The 27,500-nt window shown below is 39.2% G+C and overlaps 1 protein-coding gene across 7 annotated transcripts in view; it reads right to left on the bottom strand.

Moving 5' to 3' along the window:
- Positions 1–514: 514 nt before the first annotated feature.
- LOC117718776 (nonsense-mediated mRNA decay factor SMG5-like) overlaps positions 515–27,500 on the bottom strand; it is a 121,381-nt gene continuing 94,395 nt past the window's right edge. For all 7 annotated transcript variants that reach the window (XM_076911332.1, XM_076911333.1, XM_076911336.1 and 4 more), the window contains one exon: positions 515–3,907. In XM_076911332.1, coding sequence (XP_076767447.1) covers positions 939–3,907 — 2,969 coding nt within the window. In that variant the 3' untranslated portion in view covers positions 515–938. The remainder of the gene's footprint in view (positions 3,908–27,500) is intronic.

Below are 27,500 nucleotides of genomic sequence, written 5' to 3'. Positions count from 1 at the left end.
TTTTACAATGAATATAATAAAATACCAAAGTAGTTTAAATCTTCAAATAGGGGAAAAACTAAAGATTTGTTTGAGACAATGAATTACAGAGAAATAATAGGGACCTGGAAATGAGGAATGGGGTAAGTGTGGGCTTTCTCTACATATGAGGGGAGCAACTTGACTGAGGATGAGTTTATGAGGAGGTCCATAGGACAAAGAGGGAAGGAATACCTCCATAATGCTGAAAGAATATCCTAGTTGTTTTCTGGATTACAAGTGGAGCAGGAGATTGAGAACAGCTCCCAAAAAGATACCATGGGGCCAGTACAGAGCAAGGGAAGGGACAATTCTACAACAATGAAAGCTGAAAGATTTTCTGCAGATGTGGTTTAAATAGCTAATATTGTACCAAGTGGTGTGTATTCCCAACTTAACCAAATCATGATGGAACTTGTCAATCCTGGGAGCTATTACAATCATCCTTACTTAAAGACACGACCAGAAAAATCAATAAAACTCATCACCTGCATCATGAAATTTTAGCTTTATATTTATTGAGTTTAATAGGTGGTAGAGGTGTGCCATCAATAACAGACTTTGCCCCACCATAATAAAACAATATACATAAAGGTCACATGTCACAAAAGACTTGATTAAATTACAGAACGTCCATTGGACACAGAAGTGATGTGTGAATTTGGTGGTTTGCCATAAGATCACTAAACAATGAGTTAATGTTGACCTTTTATCCAGAGGAAGCATAATACAGAGCTAAGATGGCTAAACAGGAAACAGGAAGGCTTCAGAAAGCTGTTACACTACAACTCTACCTATGGGTAGACATAAATACGCATGTACACAATGCCTACCTCAGCATTAGGTGCTTATGAGGGAGAAGCACGTTGAATTTGAGTGATAAGCACTGGAAAGACAAGGAAGAGGAATGTGTGATCATTTCAACTGATCACCCTCCATTCTTTGTGGAAACTCAGGATATTCTTGATTTCCACACCAGCTTCAGTTGCCATCCCCAGAACCAGCTGCAATGGGTATGAGAAATTTCTAGGGTGTTCCAAACATACACCAGTAATGATCGTCACCATGCTGCTGGGATCCAGGATCCCTGGTCTGGATGAGTCCAGCAGACTTTTGCAGAACTCAAGAATATTGTAGAGATCCCAGGCATCAGAGTCTGGTTTAGTCATCCTGGGCCTCACCAACCTCTTGGACACAAAAGACTGGCAGAGAATGTACTGATTCCTTCTCTTTAACTCATCCTCTAGAAAAGTGATGGCTGCCAAGGCCCTGCGATCTTCCCATTTTAGGATGTACAGTGTGTCAACCACAATCTTGGGTATGATAAGAAAAAACTTGGCACTAGTGGCTAGTTTCTGTATGACTGAAAGATGCTCACAGAGGGCCCTGGGGTCAGGAAACAGGTAAGGGGTCAACACTGACCGAGTCTGGGGACCTCGAAAAGTTTTCTCTAGCAATGCCACTTCACGTTGTAACCAGAGCTGGACTATGTCTTTGGAAAGTCTGATTCTTGGAGTTGTTCTTGGAAGCTGCTGAGTTGCACTTTCTGACCTTTCAAGGGTACTGCTCACAAAGACACCGAGCTTAGAGTCAAACCTCAAGAACTGTCCTGGAAGTCTTGTTACAAAGTGACCAAAACTTCTGAAGAAACAAATACGCACAATAACTTCCTCCTGGTTGGTGAGTTGAGGTGGATCCTGCCCTAAGCCTGCCCTGTCCTGGGACACTTGAGGAGGAGACTGTTGGAACAGGGCGATGTCCTCAGGGAGCTGAAGGTACTTGGGAGTATTTGGCCATTGACAGCTATGCAGCAAGTCCTGGAGATGGTGAGACAGGCAAAGGCCCGGATGCTGAAGGTCTCCCACTGAGGGCAACAGGTTCAGCAACACACAGAGATGGTCCCACAAGCTACATCCACTCCTCCAATGTGACAAGAGGAGGCTGTGGTTACTGCGGAGCCAGCTCAGGATCACCTTGATGGTGGGCAACAGTCCCTCTCCAGAAAGAATGTCCAGTTTCCACTGAGTGGTCTGGAGATTTTTCTGGGTGATGAAGGACCTCTGCTCCCAAGAGGAACCCATGTGAAATTCTGTCTCAGGAAAGCTGCTCATCTCACCTTCAGTGCCCAAGGAACTGCTGACAGCACGGCTTGGATCAGTTGGAGGTGTTAGAACATTATGACTGAAGACAGGAGCCAAAGGCAAGGCATGTTTTCCTTGGAGTTTTTGGCTCAAAGGAGCTGGCAGGCTAGAAGAAATAGTTGTTTTCAAGAGATCAAGGAGACTGTCAGGAGATACAAATGCTTTCAGTTTGCTTCGGGAAGAAGCGCCTTTAGATTTGGGTGGACCTCCATTCTTCTGAATTTCCTCTGAACCCAAGGACCCACTCCCTTCTTCATCTGTTGTATCAGAGTGGGATGTCTCACTGCTTGCGTCCGATTGTGCCTGGGAACTTAAAGATGAGTTTTCATCTTCCTCTGTCTCATCTGAGTCACAATAGGAATGAAAACTGGCCTCACACTCTCCACAAATACCAGACCACTTGTGCATTTTCTGAGAGAGGCTCTTCTGGAGCCCAGGAGATGGAAATTCTTGATATTCCTTCCCAGGCTCTTTGTCCCAGCATCCATCTCTGGGAGCAGCCTCTTCTGGAATCAACTTCCTCTTCTGCAACTCAGCCTGGATTCGTGTGTTCACGTGTTGTACTAGATACGAGAAAAGAGTCAGGGCGAAGATGATAGCTGGCTTTTGCTGTTTTGAGCCTGATTTCCTCAGGCTGTGCACATTCATGAGACAAAGAACCACCATGTGGAAGATGAGGAAGTCCGGAAGAAACAGATACCCTTTAGGAGGCTTGTCTTCTGTGGAAGCCTGGCACAGGCCAGACTGATGCGGCCTGTAGGAAAGACAGAGACGGAAGTCATCGAGAACCAGTTGGCACAAGGCTATAAGCCTTGCCGCTTTGAATTTTCTCTTGGGCTGCAGGAGGCTCTGAAGGTAGAGGAAGCTAACCAGAAGCCTTTTGTTGTCCCAACATTGCCTTTGGCTGTGAGACAGTTTTCTTCCCTGGTACCTCTTCAGACAGCTGTACCTCTTTCCGGCATGATCATAGAGTCGTTTGAGGTTCCAAGCTGCTCCTTTAAAAGGCACTTCAGCGTGGAGGCAGCGCTGATAGTAGTATGTGGCTTCCAGATCATAATACTTACTCCCCATGAGAGCGCCCAGTTGGTTAAAGGGCATGCCCATATTCGGGGCCACTGACAACGCTCTGTAATAACATCTCTCTGCCAAGTTCTTGGTGGCCAGGTCTAGGAACTCATGCTGATACCGGAACAAGTCTCCCAGGTAGAGCAGGCAGCGATGACAGGCCATGCGGGCCCAGGAAGCCTCTTCTGCTGATGTGGGTCCCACTTTCTTACAACCAATCAAGTGTATGGCACTGTGAGGCCAATCGATGTAGCTCTGTAACCTCAGTTCATAGTGGCCCTGAAGGAACAGGAAGAGATGCTCATAGAACTTGAGGCCAGCCTTCAGGTGAGCCTGCAGAGGCTCTCCCCAATGTTGGAAAGTGTCCATTTGTTTCTTGTTGGTCTTCATGAGCAGCATGGCAATGTCAGAGTATATTTTCCGCCATAAGAGCTCTTCGGCCTTCCTACCATAAACCACCGGATGGAGGAACATGAGTTTAATGCAGGCTTGCTGAACCATCTCTCTGAGAGCCAGGACGTGTGGCTTAAAAACCTCTTTGTGGGCATTTTCTTTTTGAAGGAAAAGATCCAGTCTCTGAGCAGCCAAGCAGACCTCCTGGTAGAGGAGTGAAGCCCTCAGAGTTTCTTCCTGGTTTCTCTCCATGAGGTTGGATTTTTTTTGAGCAATGCTAATAGTGTTTCCTGAGAAAAGATTAAAACTGCCTGTTAGTGTTCATCCACAAAGACCGAAAATACTACCGACCAGAACAATAAAGTTGGAGGGGATATGTTTATTCTCTCACTTATAAAAACATTTAGCTTCATGTTCTTTACCTCTAATCCCTTTTGTAAGTTTATTTCCTTGCATGTCATTCCCATCAAAAGTCAAACCTAAGGGGTCACTTCTAAACGTATCTCTAATAAAAGAATGTCAAAAGTATTTGCATTAAAATTAATCTAAACAATCTAAAATGAATGAATTCTTTATGTACATGTATATGAGGAGAAATTGGTTTTAAAAATTATAATTATATAGACCTAGATAAATAAGAATTACTTGAAAAATAGAATACAAAATAATATAATCACAGCTTTCAAATCTAAAATAATGATAAGATACACCTCCCAAAACAGCTATAATACTTTGTTTAACAGACATTCTACTGAAAGTCCTTAATTTATGTAATTTAAAAATATGACTTTTGAATGACTGGTATAGAGAAAAATTAGTACTTAAACACATGTTGTAAATCTAAACTTATGAGAGCTGAGGTGATGATACACACCTGTGATCTCAGGATCCCTGGAAGCTAGGGTACAGGAATAAAAATCTCAAGGTCAGCTTGGCTAGATTAGCTAAGCCCTGACTCAAAATGGCAAGAGAAAAAGAGAACTAGGAATATAACACAGCTCTTACCTATTGTATGCAAGAAACTATATCCAATCCCCCAAATTACAAAAGAAAAGAAAAAAAAGCTAACTAGACAATGTTTTAACTGAGTAATTAAATAATCTTGAATGTCAAGTAAACTAGACTGATTGAATGTGTGCACACTGAAGGACAGAGCCAGGATACCACATGGAAGGTCTTTGCATCTATGACTGAAATGGGGCAAGTTGAAAGGAGGACCTGGACAGAATAAAAGAAAATGATTTTGTAAAAAAGCAATAAAGAGGCTGGAAATCCAATAAGCAGCACACTGCCTGGCAAACACCCAGAGCAGCTCAAAAGCTTTCATTGGGTAGAGAAATACAGGCCCATCTGCTCTTTTCCCATTCTGAGCTGTCTGGGGAAGGAGGAGAAGCTTACTGTACAAATATATAGAGAAGACAAAACTACAACCTGTAATAGATTAGTATCTTTCCCTCCCTCCTACTCTCTCTCTTCCTGCCCAATTTCTCTACCTTTCTCCTTCCCATCCCTGACACACAATTTGTCTAAAAGAAATTATCATATCAAACTATAAAAAAAAAGGGTCTAAGATATCTTCAAGATTTTACCTAAATAACCTTCTCAGTTAGAAAAGTAAAGATTCCATAGATAAAATACCAACTCATAACATCAAAAACAGTTTTCTAAACATAATGGCACCTCATGTAATTTAGGGAAAAAAAGGTAGAAAACTCATCATCTTTAATCTAATTTTTCAGTTTTAAGAAAGTTAAAAAAAATAAAAAAAAAACAAAAAAAAACAAAAAAAAATTAAAAAAAAACAAAAAAAAAATAAAAAAAATAATAAATAAAGAAAGAAAGAAAGTTAAAATGAGCCCTTCCAGCTGGTGCCTTCAGCTGGGGCAGACTGACAGCTAGTATGCTACCCTGAAGATACCACAGCCTGAGACATCCCAGGAGTGCCACTGCACATAGGAGAATTGGTAAGAACCCTCCCAAAGTTCTATAGCTTCAGGTGGGAGCGCAGTAGACTCAGGACTCATCATCCCCCAAAACCCCCACCCCCTACCTGAATTCCACTCCCCTTCCAACCAGTGCCTTCTGCCAGGGCAGACTGCCAGCTTGTCTGCTCCCCTGAAGATATGAGAGCTTGAAAAGATCCCAGGAATTTCTCTGCACACAAGGCAACTGGGCAACCAACACCACAGTAGGAAAACTTCCAGGGACCTGCAAGACAACTGACCCAATAGACTGAAAGCCTCCCTGAAGTTCTGCTGAACACAGGAAAACAGAAACCACAGTCTGTCGATCCCCCAACCCCAAGAACAGCTTCACAGAGGAAAACAGCTTGACTGCACCTCTGAAGACCCAACAGTCTGAAGGCCTCCCAGGAGATATGCTGCAGCTGGGGCAAAAGATCAGTAGCTTCTCTTCCCCTCTGAAGAGCCCCCAGTTGGAATGCCCCACAGGAGGTCTACAGGCCTATAGGCTACAGGCCTACCAGGAGACCTGAAGCAACCAAGGGACAAAAGAGTCAGGCACCAGAGAGAGACATTCAGAACACCAAACACCAGGGATAATCAGCTGTCAAGAAGCAAGCAAGCAACAGAAGCCAATATATGTGGGCATCATCAGAACCCAGTTCTTCCACCTCAGCAAGCCCTGAATACACCAACATACCTGAAAATCAAGAAGCTGACTGTGATAGTTTATATACGCTTGGCCCAGGAAGGGGCACTATTAGATGTGGCCTTGTTGGACTAGGTGTGTCACTGTGGGTGTGGGCTTAATACCCTCACCCTAACTTCCTGGAAGTCAGTCTTCCACTAGCAGGCTTCAGATGAAGATGTAAAACTCTCAGCTCCTCCTGCACCATGCTCGGTTTGATGCTGCCCTGCTCCCACTTTTTGATGCTGTTGGTCTGAACCTCTGAACCTGCAAATCAGCCCCAATTAAATGTTGTCCTTTATAAGACTTGCCTTAGTCATAGTGTCTGTTCACAGCAGTAAAACCCTAAGACACTGACCTAAAACTCTATCTCATGAAAATAATAGAGTCCTTTAAGGAGGATATAAATAACTCACTGAAAGAAATATAGAAAAACAGAGGTAAACAGGTAGAAGGCCTTAAGGAGGAAACAAATAAATCCCTTAAAGAAACACAGGAAAACACGATCCAATAGGTGAAGGAACTGAATAAAGTGGTCTAAAACCTAAAGGTGGAAGTAAAAACAATAAAGAAACACAAATGGAGGCAACCCTGGAAATGGAAAAGCCAGGAAAGAAGTCAGGACTTACAGCTGTAATTATCACCAACAGAATACAAGAGATAAAAGAAAAAAATCTCAGGTGTAGAAGATACAGTAGAAGATGTTGACACAACGATCAAAGGAAATTGAAAACATAAAAAACTCCTAACCCAAAACATCCAGAAAATTCAGGACACAATGCAAAGACCAAATCTAAGAATAATTGGAATAGAGGAGAATGAAGATTCCCAGCTCAAAGGACCTGAAAATGCCTTTAACTAAATCACAGAAGTATACTTCCCCACGCTAAAGAAAGAGAGCCCAAAATGTATAAGAAACCTATAGAACACTAAATAAATGGGAACAGAAAAAATTCTCTCTTCACATAGTAATCAAAACATTAAATGCACAGAAAAAAGAAAGCATATTAAAAACTGCAAGGGAAAAGGGCCAAGTAATATATAAAGGTAATCTAAGGTAATTCTATCAGAATTACACCGGACTTCTCAACAGAGACATTAAAAGACAGAAGAGCCTGGTCAGAGGTCATACTCTAAAAGAACACAAATGCCAGTCCATGCTACTATACCCAGCAAGACCATCAATCAACATAGATGGAGAAACCAAAATATTCCAGACAAAATCAAATTCATACAGTATCTATCTACTAATCCAGATCTACAGAGGATTCTAGAAGGAAAACTAGCATACATATAATGCCACCTACAAAAACAGATATAACAGGAACCAACAGTCATCTGTCTTTAATATCTCTCAATATTAATAGTCTCTACTCACCTATACAAAGACATAAGCTTACAAACTGGATACATAAACAGAATCCAGCATTTGCTGCATACAAAAACACACTTCAATAACAAAGACAGACACTACCTAGAAAAAAAATCTTTCAAGTGAATGATCATCCTAAGATAAAAGCTGGAGTTGCCATCTTAATATCCAATAAAATAGACTTTCAAACAAAAAGTTAAAAAGTGAGATGAGAAAGGACACTTCATATTCATCAAAGGAAAAATATACCAAGAGAAAGTCTCAATTCAGAACATCTATGCCCAAATGCAACCATCTATGCAAGGGCAACCACATTCATAAAAGGAACTTTACTAAAGTTCAAAACACACATTGAACCCCACAAAATAATAGTGGGAAAATTCAAACACCCCACTCTCACTAATAGACAAGTCATTGAAACAGAAACTAAACAGAGACACAGTAAAACTAACAAAGATTCAACACAATCCCATCAAAATCCTAACACAATTCTTCAAAGACATGGAAAGAGCACTCCTCAAATTCATCTGGATAGACAAAAAACCCAAAATAGTAAGAACAATTCTTAACAATAAGAGAACTGCTGGAGGAATCACCATCCCTGACCTCAAACTCTACTACAGAGCAATAGTGATAGAAACTGCATGGTCTTGATCTTTGATTTTAAAAAAAAAAAAGCCAAAAATACACAATGTAAAACAGAAAGCATCTTCAATAAATGGTGCTGGTCTAATTGGCGGTCTGTATGTAAAAAAAATGAAAATAGATCCATATTTGTCACCTAGCACAAAGCTCAAATCTAAGTGGATCAAGGACCTCAACATAAAACTAGATTCACTGAATCTAATAGAAGAGAGGGTGGGAAAGAGCCTTTTACTCATTAGCATAGGGGAAATTTCCTAAACAGAACTCCAATGACTCAAGCTCTATGATCAAGAATTGATAAATGGGACCTCATGAAACCGGAAAGCTTCTGTAAGACAAAGAACATAGTCAGTAGTAATCGGCAACCTACAGATTAGGAAAAAATCTTCACTAACTCCACATCTGATAGAGGGCTAATATCCAAAATATATTTTAAAAAACTCAAAAAGCTAACCATCACAAAGCCAAACAATCTAATAAAAAAAAAAAAAATGGGGTATGGAACTAAATAGAATTCACAACAGAGAAACCTTGAGAAGCCCTTAAAGAAATATTCAAAGTCCTTAATGATCAGGGAAATGCAAATCAAAATGACCCTGAGATTCCACCTGACACCAATCAGAATGGGTAAGATCAAAACTACAGGTGACAGCACATGTTGGCAACGATGTGGTGGAAGAGGAACACTCCTCCATTACTGGTGGGATTACAAACTGGTAAAACCACTCTGGAAATCAATCTGGAGATTCCTCAGAAAATTGGAAATAGATCTACCTGAAGACTCAGCTATACCATTCCTGGGCATATACCCAAAATATGCCCCATCATGCCACAGGGGCACACATGTTCCACTACGTTCATAGTGGCCTTGTTTGTGATAGCCAGAAGCTGGAAACAACCTGCACGTCCCACAACAGAAGAATGGATTCAGAAAACGTGATTCATTTATACAGTAGAATACTACTCAGCTATTCAGAAAGAGAACATCCTAAGTTTTGCAGGCAAATGAATGGAACTAGAAAATATCATACTGAGTGAGGTAACTCAGACACAAAAGGGCATGCATGGTATTTACTCACTAATACGTGGATATTAGCCAAAAAAAAAAAAAAAAACAAAAAAAAAAAAACAAAAAAAAAAAACAAAAAAAAAAAAAAACAGTACAGAATACCCAGGATACAGTCCAGAGAACTCAGAAGGTCAACAAGCCGAAGGGCCCATGTGAAGACGCCTCAATCCCACGTAGGAGGGAGAAGAAACAGTCACAGGAGTGGGGAGGGAGGGAGAGACCTGGCTGGAAAAGGGGACAGGAGGAGAAAAGGGGAATGTGATCAGGTATTGGGTGGGGAAGACCTGAGGGCCAGCAGAAAGAATGGAAACACCCACAGGAGGTTGGAGATGGGGTTATCCTCCAGAATGTACTGGAGACCTGGGAGATGAGAGACTCTCAGGACTAAAAAGAAGGGACCATTTTTGAAATGCCCTACAGTGGGGAGAGAAAACTTGTAGAGCCCACCTCCAGCAAAAAGACAGGGCATCAAGTGATGGATGGGGTTGCCATCCCACAGCCAAAAACTCTGAATAATTGTTCCTGTTGGAAAGAACTGCAGGAACAAAAATAGAGAAGAAACTGAGGAAAAGGAACTCCAGCAACAGGCCCAAAATGGGATCTAGCTCAAGGGAAGGCCTTAAGGCCTGATACTATTACTGAGGCTATGGAGTGCTCACAAAAAGGGACCTATTATGACTATCCTCTGAAAGACCCAACAAGCAGCTGAAAGTTACATGCAGATATTTACACCTAACCAATGGACAGAATCTGCAGATCCTTGTGGTTGAATTCTGGGAAAGTGGGAGGAAGCTGTGTAGGAGGGCAACACTGTAAGAGGGCCAGCAGTCTCAATTAACCCAGACCCCCAAGATCTCTCAGACACTGAACCTCCAACCAGGCAGCATACACCAGCTGTTATGAGGACCCCAACACATATACAGCAGAAGACTGCTGCCTCTGGGTTCAGTCAGAGAACATGCACCTAACCCTCAAGAGACTGAAATGAAGAGGTTTGGTAGGATGGGGAGTGGAGGTGGAGGTGGGGACATCCTTGTGGAGACCCAGGGGAGGAGGTATGGGGGTGGACCAGGATGAGGATAAAATCTGGAGTGTAAAAAAAGGATTAAATAATTTTTTTTTAAAAAGGAAAGAAAGTTGAAATGATACTTACAAAAACTGCTTTATCTGCTAAGGTCTGCAAACAACAGGGTAATGCAGTGACTGTGGATGACAGCAGCCACTGAATGCCTCTTCTATATTGTGCACACAAAAAAAATGATACAGCGCTCTACACATGTAGGTATGAATCCATGAAGCTAAACTATAATTTCTCACAAATATTTCCAAACCCAGTAATTACCAAGGATTGCTCATTTCACCTGAGTGGATGTGAATCAGACCTGGCTCCTGCACCATGTCAGGCACTCTCTCACTAAAGGTTACATCTGATTCTTCTGTGCAGAACCTCTTTCCTCCTTTGCAAACTTTAGGAAAAGTTTCCCAGCAGGCTTACTAACAAGAAGCAATGGGATGCAGCTGTTCCTACTGAAGCCATGGGCAATGGCAATTCCCCAAACCTGATGGTTCCTGATCTAAAGCTCGTGAAATCCCAGGGTCTTCATTATAAAATGGATAAAATTAAACCCCTGCAATGACACAAGTTAAATGAGACTCTCATAACCCACCTTTGAACTCAACAGTAAACTGAACTCCTAGAGTGTGTATCTGCTCAGCCTTCTGGCTTCCTAGGCCTGAATTTCACATAAGGTTTCCAATGCCTTTTAAATACAGTACTTAACCTAGGTCCCCATACTAGCTCTGTAAGCTGGGTTCACAGGAGGTCTAACTCAGGATGCTTACTTTGGTAGGAAGGCAGAATCAGAAATGACCCAGACAACAGAAAGCAGGGCAGAGAGAAAACAGAAGTTAGAAAAGTATAACAGAGCCAGGCATGGTAATGTACACCTATAATCCCAGGACTAGGATGGAAACTGAGGCAAGACAACTAACAGACTGAAGCCAGCCAAATTTGTACTGTAAAAGTTATAAAACATTGTTGAAATAATTAAATAAATAAATGGGAAGGAACTTATAATTACTAATCATAAGACTTAATAAGAAGGCAATAATCTTCAAATAGAGATTCAGTACAAAGTATATAGACTCAGTACAACCCCAGTTAAAATCCTTTAACATTCCTTTGAGAATTTGAAAGCATATACTACTATCAATATTAAAGGAGTGTCTATATAAGACTAGAGATGTAGCTCTCTGATAGAGCACTTGCCTGGCATGGTAAAACTCAGAGTTTGATATCCAGTATCTACTCCCTCACCTCTCAAGACAAAAAAGAGGAGGAGAGAAACTAAGAAGCTAGAGAGCTTACAATTACTGTTTTCTAACTTGCAACACAGTTCTAGTAATTAATAGAAAAAAAGAAAGTGAAGAAATAAAAGCTTATATTTAAAATTCATTTAATTCATCAAGAATGTTCAATAAATCTGTGAAGAATCTTTTCAACAAGTGGTTCTGTAATAGCTAGATATCCACTTTCACAAGAATACAGCTAGACCCCATTTCTTAGAACCTACACAAAAAGAATCAGAACGGATCACAGACTGTAAGAGAACTTTAAAACTATGTGAATAAAGTTGAGGAGAAAAGATCTTGTCAGAATTTTCTTAGACATGACACCAAGAGTTGAGACCCTATCCAGCTCTCCCAAGGATGCTTCCATTAAACTAAAAAGTAGCTTCATTTTCTGTCCTAAGGGAAGAAGAATTATTCTCACCTCAATAGTTTAAAATCAATTTGTCAGGTGTTCTGAATTTCAGTATGGCTCATGAAGTATGTACCTGAGTTAGTGAAATTTAAAGGTATTCTGATGATTTCCAAATACCATTCTCTAGCGCTATGGAAAATACTTGGTGATATAAAATATGAAGCTGTTTTATTTGTTCGTAATCATTTAAAATAACACAGAAAACAACCTGGAACCAGGCTGAGAGATCACTCAACAGATGCTTGATACACAAGGTTGAAAGCCCAACTGTGATCCATAGAATGCAGTGAAAGTGGATGGAGGGAAATGATCCCACAGAGTTGTCCTCTGATCTGCACATATGCATGGTGCAACACACACACACACACACACACACCATACACATATGCACAATGAAAATAAATAAAATAAAATTTTAAAAGAATACATTTTGTAAACATCTAGAAACCTCATACATATAATTTATAATACATTGTCGTTTCTGAATAGTTTTAAACACAAGACAACAAAGGTTCTTCCACAAATGCCAAGTATCTTGTTTTTTAAAAAGCGAATATTGGGGGAGGGGCACACTCCGCTTCTCAGAGGATAAGAGGAGGGAGAGGGGATGAGAGGCTGTTTGAGGAAAAACTGGGAGGAGAGGAGGGGACTGTGATTGGGATATAAAGTAAATAAATTATTTTAAGTGAATATTTTGTTTTAATATTTAATATTTTCCATATATAATACATATGCTTTTAAAACCATTTTTAATTTAAGGCAAAGCCTTTTCAAAGGTATTAAAAAAGAATATGTTTTATGCCTTCAGAGAAAAAAAGACATTTTAAAATAGTATTAAGTATTCCAAACATGCTGACTGGAAGCAAAAGTTGATGTATTTCATTACCCAACAATCAAGAACACATTTTATAAAACTACTCAGTAAGAATTCTGTTATTAAAAAATATTTGTAATATTTTAACAATAAACTCCCAACATCAAGAATATTAATTGAGGGTCAGACTAGCCACATTTCTCAGTGGTTAAGAGAACTGGCTGCTCTTCACAGGACCAGGGTTCAATTCTCAGCATTAAACCATCTTGATAATCCAGTTCCGGGGATCTGATGCCCTCTACTGGCCTCCATGACCAAAACATATATGTACACATGTGTTCAGTGACATACATTCATACAAAATTCCCATACGCATAAAATAAAAAATAAATAAATATGACAAAAATGAAGTCTGGAGCCATAAGTGGTGATGAATGTCTGCATGTCTGTAATACCAGTAGTCAGTGTGTGTAGAGTTAAAAAAATCAGGTGTTCAAGGTCAGCTTCTACCACATAGTGAGCTTGAGGCAAGCCTGGGCTACTTAAGACCCTGTCTCAAAAAGAAGAGGAGGAGGGATGGACAGTAGTCAGCAAATAATTGGAAAGGTTCAGTCTTTAATAATCAGATTTACAAATTAAAGACACTGTGAAATACAGGACATGTCCAGCTGCAAAACATGAAACACCTAGCAAAAACACCTATGCGCTTCTATAGAGAGTGAGGAGAGCATTTGTGTGCTGTGGATATGATCAGTTTTAAGATGTTTGGGCTTGACTCACTACTCCGGAAGGCTCATATACCTTAGTAAGCAGCACCTTCAGCTTTGGACTCACAAAGAAGCCTCTTGCATCTGCACATCGTTTGGCAAAGAGAAAAAATATCCCTAGCAACATTGTCTGTAACATATGAAAGCAAACAAAAAGTCCAAAAGTAGAAATAATCTAATTGTGTATCAACAGTGAATTGAGTAAATTATAATATATCCACATGTTACATTGTAAACATAAATGAGCCAGCAACATTACGCCCACCCATATGGATGTATCACCCAGAGATAATGTTGGGCAAATGACATCAACCATAGAACATTAAAAAGCACAATAGTATGAAGCTAAGACCCAAATGGGCAAAACTGAAAAATGTATTCCTTATGAGTACATACTTGACAAAAGCAGAAAAATAATAGGGAAGTATACCGTCCACTGTAGGAAACATGAATGTAAAATGTTTGTGTTTGTACAGTTTGTATGTAAATCTCATCAGCTAAAATCTAAAGTTTACAGAAAAAGACCAAATACCAAGCATATGACATATGTGTATGTGTGTGTCTATGTGTGTGTGTGTGTGTGTGTGGTGTGCATGCATGTGAGTGTGTGTGTACTCAGGCATCCATGACTGGGAAATGGAGGTTCACACGTGCCATAATAAATGTATGAAGATCACTGGACAAATTCAGGTTTTGGTTCTATGTGTCCCATGTTGTTTCAAACAGGGTCTCTTTGCTGTTTTTCTGCAGCATACACCCACATGCTTCCAGAGATTCTGAGGGCTCTGTCTCCACTCTGCCCTAGGAGTAGCATTAAGATTACAGGCAGTACATCAGTAGTGGGGATTTGAACTCAAATCATCCTGCATGGTCAGCAACCACTTACTCACTGAGCCATCTCTGTAGCCCCATGGATCTTTATTCTTGTAACTTCAGAGGATCACTACACTGACTGTAGATAACTCGAATAATAAATAGGATTAATACTAAGTAATTGTTTTCAATTTAAAAGTTAAGCTGTTTACTAAAAACTATCAAAATTATCAAAACATTTTTTCTTTATAGAAGTAGAACTAGAAAGAGTTTAAAAATTAAAGTAGGATAAAATCTCAAATAATCTTTAGAATTACAGATGATGCCCAGGTGGTGCAGACGAGTTAGGTGTGGTCAAATAGCTGTACATAAAGGAGGTATGACAAACCTCAGGCTAAATGCTGCCATTTGTTCTATGTATAATATATTAAACTATTTTTTTCTAATTTATTTTTCTCTCAATTTCATTCATAACATTCATGATTCAATCATGAATTCAAATTACGTGAATGTTAAGCTTCTATCTATTTTTATAAACTATATTCCTATGAAAGGCACAAGTCCTATGACAAAAATTTAATAAAATGACCAATTTAAATGTAATTCTCATAAATGTTGGCACAGTATTTCAACAAATGATATCTAGAATAAGACTTTTGAAATAGATGTGTCTAATTATATCACAGAGACACCTTACACAATAGTATACATTGATTCCCAATGAAACCATCAAAATTAGGTATGAAATCAAGAAAAATGGTATGGTATCAAGAAAAGATAAAAATAGACTTTGTTTTTAAAGACAGAACCTTGTGTAGAGGCAGTCAGTCTTAAATTAAATGATTTTTCTGCCTTCTGCATGCAGGAATTACAGATCCAGTAAAATATTTTATTATAAGTCTGCAAAAATAACTGAGCTCTCTGATGAAATAAAGACCTTCCAGCTATGGAAGTTCAAACAGAAATTATTCTCATTGGCACATCATAGATGAGTTTTGCTTGTGGGTGGGAGACTGACTTAAATGAATACTAATATTTTTTCTGTCATTTAATTATTTTTATTCATAGAGATTTGCTTTTAATTGTTTATTTACTTACATTTTAAATGTTCACCCCCCTTCCAGGTACCTACTCCAAGACTTCTTTACCCCATCTCCCTCCCTTTGCCTCTGAGTGGGTGTTCCCCCAAAGCCTCTTACCCCCTCTCATCCACCTCACTACCCCACCCAACATCCCACTTCCCTGGGGCATCAAGTCTACACAATTAGGTGTACCCTCTCCCACTGAGGCCAGACAAGGCTGTCCTCTGCTACATGTGTGCCAGGGGTTCAGATCAGCCCATGTATGCTCTTTGGTTGGTGGCTTAGTCTCTGGGAGCTCGCAGGGGTCCAGGTTAGCTGACACTGTTGGTCTTCCTATGAGGTTACCATCCCCTTCAGCTCCTTTAATCCGTCCCCTAATTCCTCCATAATGCCCCCCTTTCTCATTCCATTGGTTGGCTGTAAGTATTTGCATCTGTCTCAGTCAGCTGCTGGTAGAGTCTCTCAGAGGAGAGCCATGCTAGGCTTTTGTTTATAAGAACCCACTCTTACATAACTGTAAGATCTTATGAGGCAGTGCTCTTAAGATTCTTCCCTCTACAACTTTTATTTGTTCCAAAATTTGTCACTTGGCACAGTAAGCAGTTGGGAAGCACTACTGGACTGGAAGCAGAGAGAAAAAGGAAAATCTGAAACCATACCATATGCAAAGACACACGGAACAGAAATGCAAACTGTAATGCGTTTTTTTCACTCCCTCTGGTGTGGTGGGTGCCTGACCTACAGGGAGAGCTGGCACCCTTCAACAGCCAGCATCTTCCTTTAAAATCAAACCTTTCCTTGCTCGCATGATGACTCATTAACCTATTCTCAGATGCTCCTTACCGAATTGCTATCAGTGTATCTAAAACTAAAATTGCCTCATCTGTACATTCATTTTGTTCAGAAAACAAGACAAATGTTTTCCTTTTCTTACATTGTGTCTGATGCACTGAATGATAGAATGATCGTAGTCAATCCTGGACAGGATGGATCTGGAGCACATGTGTCATCTGAATACAATCTGTCATTGTTTAAGACAGCCTGGATGAAGAAAGGAAATTGCCAGTTCAATCCGAGGCAGGAATGACACCATCAAGCATGAGCATGTTGACGGAGGACCATATATAATCATTGTCAGAGGGCTATACTTCAGTCACAGAAAGCTGCAAGGACAGACTTCTGTGCAGTATGAGACGAGTCTGAACTTTCTTGTCAGTGACAAGGTTAGAACAGCACACCTCCCACACACAAAATGAATCAGACTCAAGGAGCCTGGTTCTCCCAGAACTTAAAGCACTTCAGGAAACCACTTTAACTCTTTCGAGTACTGGGGAAAATTTTTTAAAAGTGGAGGATTTGGGAAAAAAGTAGCTAATAATATATTCACAGCAGTTTTTAAAAATACAATGTAGTTAATGCTATTGGTGATGTTAGAACAAGGGCAAGAACTTCAAATGTCCAAGAGGAAGGAATAACTCAGTTTGTTATAGTTTATGTCAGAAATATTGTTATATTCTGCAACTGTGACGCCTGGCATGAATCAAAATATCCAACTGTGAGATGCACTGACAGATACAAAGCAAATACAACAAACTGAAAAACCAAAGTGAGCACTGATAACAAAAACTGAAACTGAAAACTCTTTTAGGGTACAGGACATAAAGCCAGACTCTTAGGAGATGCTCGTAAGAGCCCTTGCACCTGACATCATCCTCACAAGCCGAAGAATGGCTGCTTTCATAAAATGAAACTGTCAAAGCTCAGAGGAAACAGTAGATTAGGGCCAAGCCAGGCAAGTGAAGAATATACAATCTGGGAGAATTTTCTTTGTATTACAGCTTGCCTGGTTCTAAATTACAATCCACACTTACCAACTTTGGAAAGCATATGAACTAGTCAAGGTCATTGAGGTAGCCTTTGACTTCAGGGTACTATCCGAGCAAGGGCAAACCCTGCAACCAATAGGGGGCACCAAAAACAATAGGTGCAAGTAAGTAGGATGCCTATTAGTTACTTTCTCATCTTTGGTCACATTGTAGAAATCAGCAGCTCTCCATCATCATCGTAATTATCATCAATTTATCAACAACAGCAATGGCAGGAGCAAGAGCAGCATCAACTGCAAGAGGTTATAAATATGTTTTTCTCCTCTCAAAATCAATGTATCAAAAACTCCTCCGACAGGTGTGGGGTAGTTGTCCCACCCTCTGCATTTTATCAAGCAGAGCTGGTAACTGTAATGCAAAGCAGGTCTAGATGATTATAATACAAAGAAAGAAGTTTTGAAAGGGGGGGTTGGAGAAGGCCTACAAGAGATAAGGGATCTGTCACTGAGAAGCAATGGCATGGGAAATGGAGAACAAGAGAATGGGAAAAGGCAGTGTTCTAGCCCACATGGTGACAGTGACATTGCCAAACTGAGGTAATGCTTCCTTCAATCTCAAAATGTAACAGGAGAAACATAAGACTTATAAGAGAGGAGCTGCTGAGTTCATACTGTAGGGAGAGAAACAGAATACATGAGCAGGATTAAATAAGAATGGAAAATAATCCAGTGGTGGGAGGGAGACACCAACCTACCTACAAAAACTTCAACCCCAAATTTGTCCTGCCTACAAGATGTGCAGGAATAAAGATGGAGCCGAAACTGAGGGAATGGCCAACCAATGACCAGCCAATTTGAGATCCATCCCATGGGAGAGCCAACTGTTGACACTATTAATGATATTTTACTGTGCTTGAAGACAAGAGCCAAGCATAACTGTCTTCTGAGAGGCTTCATCCAGCAGCTGATGGATACAGATGCAAAGACCCACAAACAAGCAGTAGGTGGAGCTCCAGAAGTCTTGTGAAGAGTTGGCAGAGGAAATGAGGGGGCTGGAATTGTCAAGCACACACAAGAGTATACATAGACTGGGCCTAGGCCCCTGCACAGTAGTAGTAGCAGATATGCAGCCTGGTCTTTATGTGTAGGAGCAGGACTGTCTCTGACTCTGTTATGGGCCTTTGAATCCCTTTCCTGTAGCTGGGCTGCCTTGTCTAGGCTCATTGGGAGAGGACGCACTCAGTCCTGCAGTGACTTGATATACTATCATGGGTGGATTACCCATAGACAGAACTGTGAGGAAGGAGGGGCCTATGATCAGGCTAAAAAGTGAATAAATAAATTAATGGAGAAAAAAGAAAATTAAACAGCATATTTAAACGCTCAATGAAATAGGAGAGAGTATTAGGAACAAGAAGCAAAAACAGTCACAGCAAATAACATCTGGGGATACTGGACATAAGAATCTAGGAAATACAAACACAGAGAGGCACTTGACCCCATGAGAAGATGGCACTATAAAAGAGGTATGTCAGTACTGATGAGACGTCATGGTAGGTAAAGGTATTTGCCAATAAACCTGATGGCCTAAGTTTGATCCCTGGGCCCCATGTGATAGAAGGAAAAAACCAATTAGTACAAGTTGTCCTCTGACCTTCACATATAAACCATGACAGATGTATGCCTACATACATACAGAAACACACACTGTCTTAGTTGGGGTTTTATTTCTCTGAACAGACACCATGACCAAGGCAAGTCTAATAAAGAACAGCATTTAATTGGGGCTGGATTACAGGTTCAGAAGTTCAGTCTATTATCATTAAGGTGGAAGCACGGCAGCATCTAGGCAGGCATGGTGCAGAAGGAGCTGAGAGTTCTACATCTTTATATGAAAGTTGCTAGGAAAAGATTGGCTTCCAGGCAGCTAGGATGAGGGTCTTAAAGCCCATACCCACAGTAACACACCTACTTCAAAAGGGCCACACTTTCTAATAGTACTACTACCTGGGCCAAGCATATACAAACCATCACACACACACACACACACACACACACACACACACACACACACACACACAAACACACGATAAATGTAGCTTTAAAGTTGTTTTAGTTAGAAAAAATGCAGATATAAAGTGTGGAGTGAATGAGATCTGTGTAATACCATTCTACAAAGGAAAACCAATGATGAATGAAAGAGTACTACATCTTCCCAAGAAGTCTGTAAGCCTATACCTTGGTGAGCATAATTTAAAGAATAGTAATAAGTGAAGGTAGAGAAGTGAAATACAGCAGAAGATACAAAAATAAAGGCCAAGCAGAGAATTTTGATGTGCTCGGCTGTGAAAACCAGCATCATAAACTCGATTCTCTGCCTCAGAAGACCAAATCAAGCTTTTGAAAAACTCTATTAAAAGAACTGCAAAGAAGAAACTACACAAAATAATAATAACTGTGTTCATACATTTTGGTATGTTTTCCCATAATTTTAGAATTTGCTGTAAATCTGTATTTATAACACTCAAGTAAAGAACAAATGCCAAGGCATTCATTTTTTCACTTGAGTGTTATAAACAGAAATTTAATGCCATTCAATCAATCTAGTTTAAACAGCAAGGTCCAGGTTCATTGAGGGATTCTGTATCAAAAAGACAAAAAGGCAAAGAGTCACAGAGAAAGACATATAATGTCACAACATGAACTGTGTCCTTCATATGCATATTTAAAGGCATGGGCTCCCTACATATGGATATGCATAATGCAACATGCACAAATTTAAAAGTATAATAAAATAAAATAATAAAAAATGAATGCCTTCCTCCTGAAAGCAGTGAACATACTGAGATAACCTGACATTAATCTTTTCTTCATTTACAATATTAGACAGATTTCTCCTAGCTATGAGTTAGATGAAAGGCAGTACATTTGACATGGTGCCAGTTGAAGGCATTAATTCTGAAGATAACAATACATGCCTGCCAGTCAGCAAGTGTCATCAGGAAGAAAAGAAGAAAAGGTTGTCTATATTGAAATTATCTACATGTCTAGACTTTGATGTGTCCACTGATGAATTAACTTGTGAACAATCCCTAAAAAAAAACTTATTTTGCTGTTTCAGTTGGGTTAACGATGACATGCTTTGATTACTGAATCAAGTTCCCTGATATTTATTTCTAGACATGCACAAAAATTATAATAGTGCTAATTCATATTTTTGATAAATACAAAACTGTTAAATACTATATTAAATGTAGAATTATCATGTCAATATTTTGTGACTTGAGAAAAAAATCACTTAAAAATAAATTTTCTTTATGCAAAGTATGTTTGGATAGCGTTTAGTAATTCAAATAAATCCACAAGTGTCATTTCTAGTTCAAAAATACCTTTATTATCTCCAAAAAGACTTCCTTGCCATTGACAACCCACCCTGAGTCCCTCCCCTCAGCTCCTAGCAATTGCTAAGCTGTTTTCTGTCTCTACAGATTTGCATACTCAGTATATCTCAAAAACATACAATCATATAATACATTATCTTTGCCTCTTCTATCCTTTTAGGAAAGCCATTTTAATTCTGTGAGTTGTTAACTGTTCATTGGAACAAGCTCAATAATTTCAACACAAGTTGCCTTTGGAATAACTGTCATTGCTCCTATCCATAAATCACCACTTGGTGTGATGTAAGATGCTAAGCCCTGGGGAAAATCCAAGACAAATACAGCCATATCCCTTCACTGACTTCTCTAATCTTGCTGCTCTCTAACTTGGGTGTTTGGCAATGGCTGGAATTAGATGCATACATCCACCTACTCATCCTTTTCTGTCCTTGCATATACTCATCCCTAGAAGGCATTTTTACTTTTGGATCACTCTATGTAATCCGGTTTTGGTTCCACGTGCCTGTAATTCCAGCCTTTGAGAGCCAGAAGCAAAAGAATTACAAAACTACCCTGTCTCAAAATCCAAAATATAAGAAAGAAAACTCAAAGTTAAAACATCACCCTGCATTTAAAATCTCCAATATGAAACTTCCTCTGACATGCCTTCTATGCATACATTTTTCCTCCACCTGGTACCTCTGCTGTTGGACTTAGCATGGACTATACTATGAAAAATTTATGCATAAGTACTCTAGTAGATGTTGGATATTTTTATACCTAATGCTTGGCCCAATGCCTGTAACTAAGAAATCAATAAATTGTTGAATTCATAAAACTGGGAAAATGAACAAAATGCCCACAAATACTCTGTGGACCACAGTTAGATAAATTTGGACAATAGTGGAACTTAAAGCAGCATTAGGACCAGCTTGTTAAATTAAAACTTGATCAAAATGTGAGTTCCTGGCTTCAACTCAAAATCTATTGAGTCATATATCAAGAGGGGGATGCCAGCAGTCCATTGTTAACAAGACCCCCTGGCTTCTGATACATATAGCTTATACACATTGGCCTGAAAATAGGAAAGGCAGGAACAGCTGTCTTAATGCAACCTCTTAAAAAACCACTCATGGGCTCCTGAGAGGTTCAGAAGGTAAAACCACTCACCACCAAGGCCCACAACCTGAATTAGATTCCTGAGACCCAGAGAATAGAAGGAAGAATTGACTCCTGAAAGTTATCCTCTAACCTTTGATTAGATGCTGTGGCATACACACTCCACCCCCATGCCCACTACTGTAATAAAATTAAGTTCAAAGGCCAATGTTATTTTCAGAAGCCATGTTCTCTGGTTTTCTGTGTTCATGAGTTGCTCATTGATAGCAGTCTGAAAGACTTCTTTTCCTCTATCTTCAGACTTCCATGCTGAGATCTCTGGGATCATGCTTCTACTCTCAACTCTCTATTCACTCCTGTTATGTGTATTGTTTGTATAATAGTAACCATACATTTCTATAATACCAACTTATCTGAAAGCACCTTGTATCAATGTGCCTTCTCAGTGCCCCTACTTAAATTCTTATTACAATATCACTTATTTTTACCACTCAACTCACAATTTTGTATTTGCCCGGATCACTTACATAACATTATCCCCAAATTCAGTGGCTTTAAATTGCATGCATTTATTATCTTACATCTTTGTGAACCAGACAGGAATCTGAGCTAGCTAAGATGGGGTCCTTCCCAGTACTGTAATCAGGACTCAACTGGGAAAGAATTAACTCCAAAATTCATTGAGCTATGAATACATTGTCTTCACAACTGTTGGGTTGAGGGTCTGAGTTCCTTGCCCTGTGAACATGTCACCTATGACTGATTTTGTCATTAAAACCAGCAAGAGAGACAGCCTTCAGGAAGATGGAAGCCCCTGTTTTCCCACAAGCTGCTCACAGGCCTAGCATCTCATCACCTTTTCCCTAATCTACATATTGGAAGTTAACCCCTTAGTGGATGTCACAGTAAAGAAATTGATTACACAAGCTTCTGGATTCAAGGAAATTGGAATCACGGGATACATTTCACAGCCCTGCCACCCACTGTCTTAATCATGTTTCATGTGGGCTATGAAAGAATTACTTTTCTCACTTTAAGACAAGCCTGCTAAAAGAGGTAAGGCTTATAAGTTAACGTACCTAACCAGTCAGAGACTCATTCGAATTTGAACTTATTGGCTATGAACTGTTCTGCCTGTGATCTTCACATCTCTATGGTTGAGTTCTTATGCTAAGTATATCATTTATCCCTTAATGTTCACTTTTTCTTGTTACTGTTTACCCTTTGTGACTAAACCCATCATTGTGGTATTATCTTTAAATATCTAGTAACTTCAATGATCTCAGAGGCAATGGTCCTAGATATTTGCAAACTACAGTTACTCGGCTTTCACACAGCAGTATCTCAATGTTAATTACTGTCACTGCTTACGTGGTAAAATGATACTCAAGTAAATTAACAAACATCTGCTTTTGTCCCAATTCCTAGCTCCTCTGGGCCTCATTGTGTTCATCTGTTAAATAAGATCATTGAAGTAGAGCCTTTATAAGGCTCTTTGGTTTATATAGCACAGAGAGATGCTGAGAGTGTGAAACAGACACCAAGTTCCACTAAGTCTCCTCGCACCTCACACTCCCTCTTCTGGACACTGAGACACATCCACCCCCAGGCTTTCTGAAATTATTTACCAAATCAACAGAATTTCAGGCAGATGGTTTCTATGTCCTTATGTTAAAAAAAAAAATCTGGCATGTGAACTGAACAGGGAGATTAAAATCTAGCTCTTCTTTTGTATTGTTTCCAGTTTTCCCTTTCATCTCGTCCCTGCCTTTCCATTTACCAATGCGGTGAACTGAGAGAGCATCGGCACTCGGGCCTGCTTTCATCACCACGGTGAACTATTCTCTGAATGCATATAAGTCAAATAAAAAAATGAATTATAATACAAAAGAATTGCTATGGCATATATCACTTAATATTTTTTCTATTTAATCTTTTAAACTATTTTCTCAGTTTAATGTTATCAGTCCAAACTGGCCATTTGTAATTAAAATAAAGATCAGTTTTAATAGACTCAACTCAGCCTCACTGAATGGATATGAGTTTCTGATTTTCCAAACCAATTTAGGGCTTCATTGAATTTTATCAACTATTACACAGCTCATTTTTAGACAGATTTATTTTAAAAAATGTATATTTAGGAAGCCAGACTGTTGTAATATAAATCAATATAAATCTGAAAGTGATGTTTACACAAGACTGTTCCATTCACCTCAAATCATTATGTAATATCACACAAACAAAGGCTTCTTATGCTTGAGTTGTTACCCACCCAGGCAGTCCAGGAGAAAAATTATCAAAGCACTAGGGTGGTGTTAACATTCAAATGAAGCCCAAGTCAATAATTACAGTTTTTTCCATACAGCAGATGCTAAATAATCACTGAATATCTGAAAAACAAAAATGAGAAAAACCAAACATCAAGGAATTTAAAATCTAAAGAACTGAGTGTATTGTGTTTTATTTCTAGATGTTTTTCTAGAGTGGCTACACAGGTAGATATGAGAAACAAAGGGACTGGGGCTTTTCACTGAAGGAAATTAGCTATATGCTATGCCACATGGAATGCAATGGAAGTTCATAACAGAGAGCATTCCTTGTGAACTCAGATGCCACTGGATCTTGGTGTTAGAAGTAGGGGACAGTGAGTAAAGGTACTTGCCTATAAGCCAAAAGACTTGAGCTTGATCGTCAGGACTTCTGCAAGTTTTCCTCTGATTTCCACATATTTGCTGTGGTATGCACACACACACACACACACACACACACACAGACACACACACACACGCTAAATAATTAAAATTATAATAAGCTGAAAACGGAAACAGAGAATCTGCAAATATAGAATCTCAGTGGCAAAGACAAATAAATGGTAGTGACTGATTAAAAACAGTACGAAGGAATAAACAAATGAGACAAAAGAAACACAAATATATATGATATAAGGGATAAAAGTCTTTACCAAAGTCTATCTAAATATTTCCCCTATGGGATGTATATCCCATCTGGATGGGATATGTAAAATGTTCCCTTTGGAACATAAAAATGGGATGTATAAAATGTTCCCTTGAATAAAAAAACAATTAAAGAAATGTCTTCATTCTGGGCAATTGGGACAAAAAATACAAACACTAGTGTTTTAAGTAATATTTGTGTTCCAGGGCTGCAATAATAAAGAGGCCCAGGCTCAATGACTTCATCAACAGAAACATATTCCCTTCACATCTAGTGGCTGGGGATCTGAGAATAGAAGGGCTTATTTCTTCTTTCTTCCTGGTATCCCCTGGGCCATATTCTCTCCTGCATCTTCACAGGGAGTCCTTTTATTGATGAGGCCTGTGATTCTGTATTAAGCCTACAATAATTTTTCTCAATATTGTTAAAGATTCTGTCCTAAAATGGAGTCATTTTCTGGGAAACATGTGTCAGGACTTCAGCACATGGATTGGAGAGGAGGAAACAATGTAGAACACACAGATATGCTCACATGGAGTTAAGACAAAACACTGTCTGTATTATATAACAGGAGAGTGGGCAAAGGGCCACATGAGAGATTTACAGGTGCCATGTAATTTCTCAGATATAATCATGGAAAAAATTTAAAGGAAAATAGGTCCTTATAAATAAAACCCTGAGATGAAAAAATGTAGTGTTAGAAAAGTGTATTACTGATTTCTCTGTGTTCTTCGCTCAGGTAACTATAAATTCTTATATACTACACTTGGGGTCTGTTATGCATATTTACAGTAAATTGAAACATCCCCTACTATAGAGAGAAGAGAAGCTCATAAGTCTCGGGAATCTTACAAAACTAAGAAAATTTGAAGACCTCAGAAAATTGTGAGGTTCATAAAGCCTTTTCTCCAACCCCAGGTTATAAGAACAGTAAACAATTTCGGGGAGAAGAGACCGTCTTCAGTGCAGGTGCCTGCGAATTGTACAGTGAGATCCAGGGATGCAACTTCTATGACCCATCATCCATGGGGTTGGGCGATATAGCTACCAGAAAGACACTTAGGCTTCTATAAGGAACCCCAGGACCCCAGTAAACTCACTAGCTCACCAAGCTGGATGTGAGTAGATTTTTTTTTTTTATCTAACATCACTGCCCTATCTGGGATAAATAGGCATTGGCTCATATGTCCCAAGGAAAAGTCACAGATGGAAACCTTAAACACCCTGTATTTCACTAGGGGAAGCAAGTGTCTTCTCCAAAGACAACTTTGATAATTGGTGACAAAACCTGATCCACACTCAATGTTCTTTCTACCACCGCTTAGTGCTTGAAAAAGAACACAATTCCAGTGATTATGTTTTTTAAAACTTAATTTTGTACCAAACTTCAAAATCTGTATTGCTTTGATATAGATAAACTCTGTGACTACAGGTGAAATATGAATGTATTATCTAGACCTGTGCTGAAAGATAAAGGATCTACTATCCATGTGTCCCGAAGTAAATTTAAGTCACTAAATTTTAACTAACCTAAAAGTCTAGTTCTTCTGTTTTCCTGGCTATATGTCTAATACCTGAGTGCCTATATGTGGCTGGAAGCTACAACAGCAGACAGCACAGATATACAGATTTTCATTCTACAAGTTCTTTTGGGCCATCCCAGTCCAGCATATTAGAGAAAGCATGCTAGCACTTCTTCCAGAAAGTTTTATGAAGCTTATTGGTGAAGATTGTTTTTCAAATAGCAGGTGACATCCGATTTCTACTATAAACACACATGTTCACAGCACGAAGAAGTCTCTCACAAAAACATTGGTTGCAAATTTCAACTTCACATTGGCCTTTATTTAAACGAAGTTCAACTTTTCTGAAAGGGCAAAGTTATAAAGACACCTTGCTGATACTCCCTAATACAAATTATGTTGGGTAATTTCAAATGACTTAATATCAATTGTAGATTATCCCAAAAGTCTCCCTTTCTGAAGAAATTCTAAATTTTTCTTTCATATCTAAAATACTATGGGTATGCCTGAATGATAATTTATCTCAGTGTTTAAGCACTGGTGAGGAATTCCTCTGCCCATCTATAAATTTTAAGACAAGAACTTACAACTAAAGCTTTTCCTAAATTCACACAAAAAATACATTATAATATGAAAACTACAAAATGAATTACCTTTATATTTCAGCAACAACAAATTTTGTGAGGTTATGGTTGTAGAGATGTGAATAAATATTTTGAGAGGTATTAGTAACATAGCAGCAAAGTTCTGGGTGGAATTTGCCTTACGGACAGGCTTGAAATCCCAGATGGAGTACATCTCAAAGGATAGTACATTTCAGCAGTAACCCCACAAGCCACAGAGAAAATTTTTCTAAACTACAAGAGTCCATAACTTCCCCACAAACCTATTAAATTAGAATCTCTGCTAGCAGAATATTAGTCTCCCCATTTTTATAAGCTCCTTGGATAATTCTTCTTCTACTAAAATTTAAGGCAAACGTGAATTATGAAATAAAATAGAAAACCCATATGCTTGATATATAGTCTGTAGGGAGGGATTATTAGTCATTCTGGCTATAACAGTTCCATACAAGGGGAAGAAGAACATCATTTATAAAGCAGATA

The sequence above is a fragment of the Arvicanthis niloticus genome, chromosome 13 (assembly GCF_011762505.2).
Source record: "Arvicanthis niloticus isolate mArvNil1 chromosome 13, mArvNil1.pat.X, whole genome shotgun sequence".
Lineage (NCBI taxonomy): Eukaryota > Metazoa > Chordata > Mammalia > Rodentia > Muridae > Arvicanthis > Arvicanthis niloticus.
Note: the sequence above shows the minus strand (reverse complement) of the source record. Positions and strands in the feature narration are given on the sequence as shown.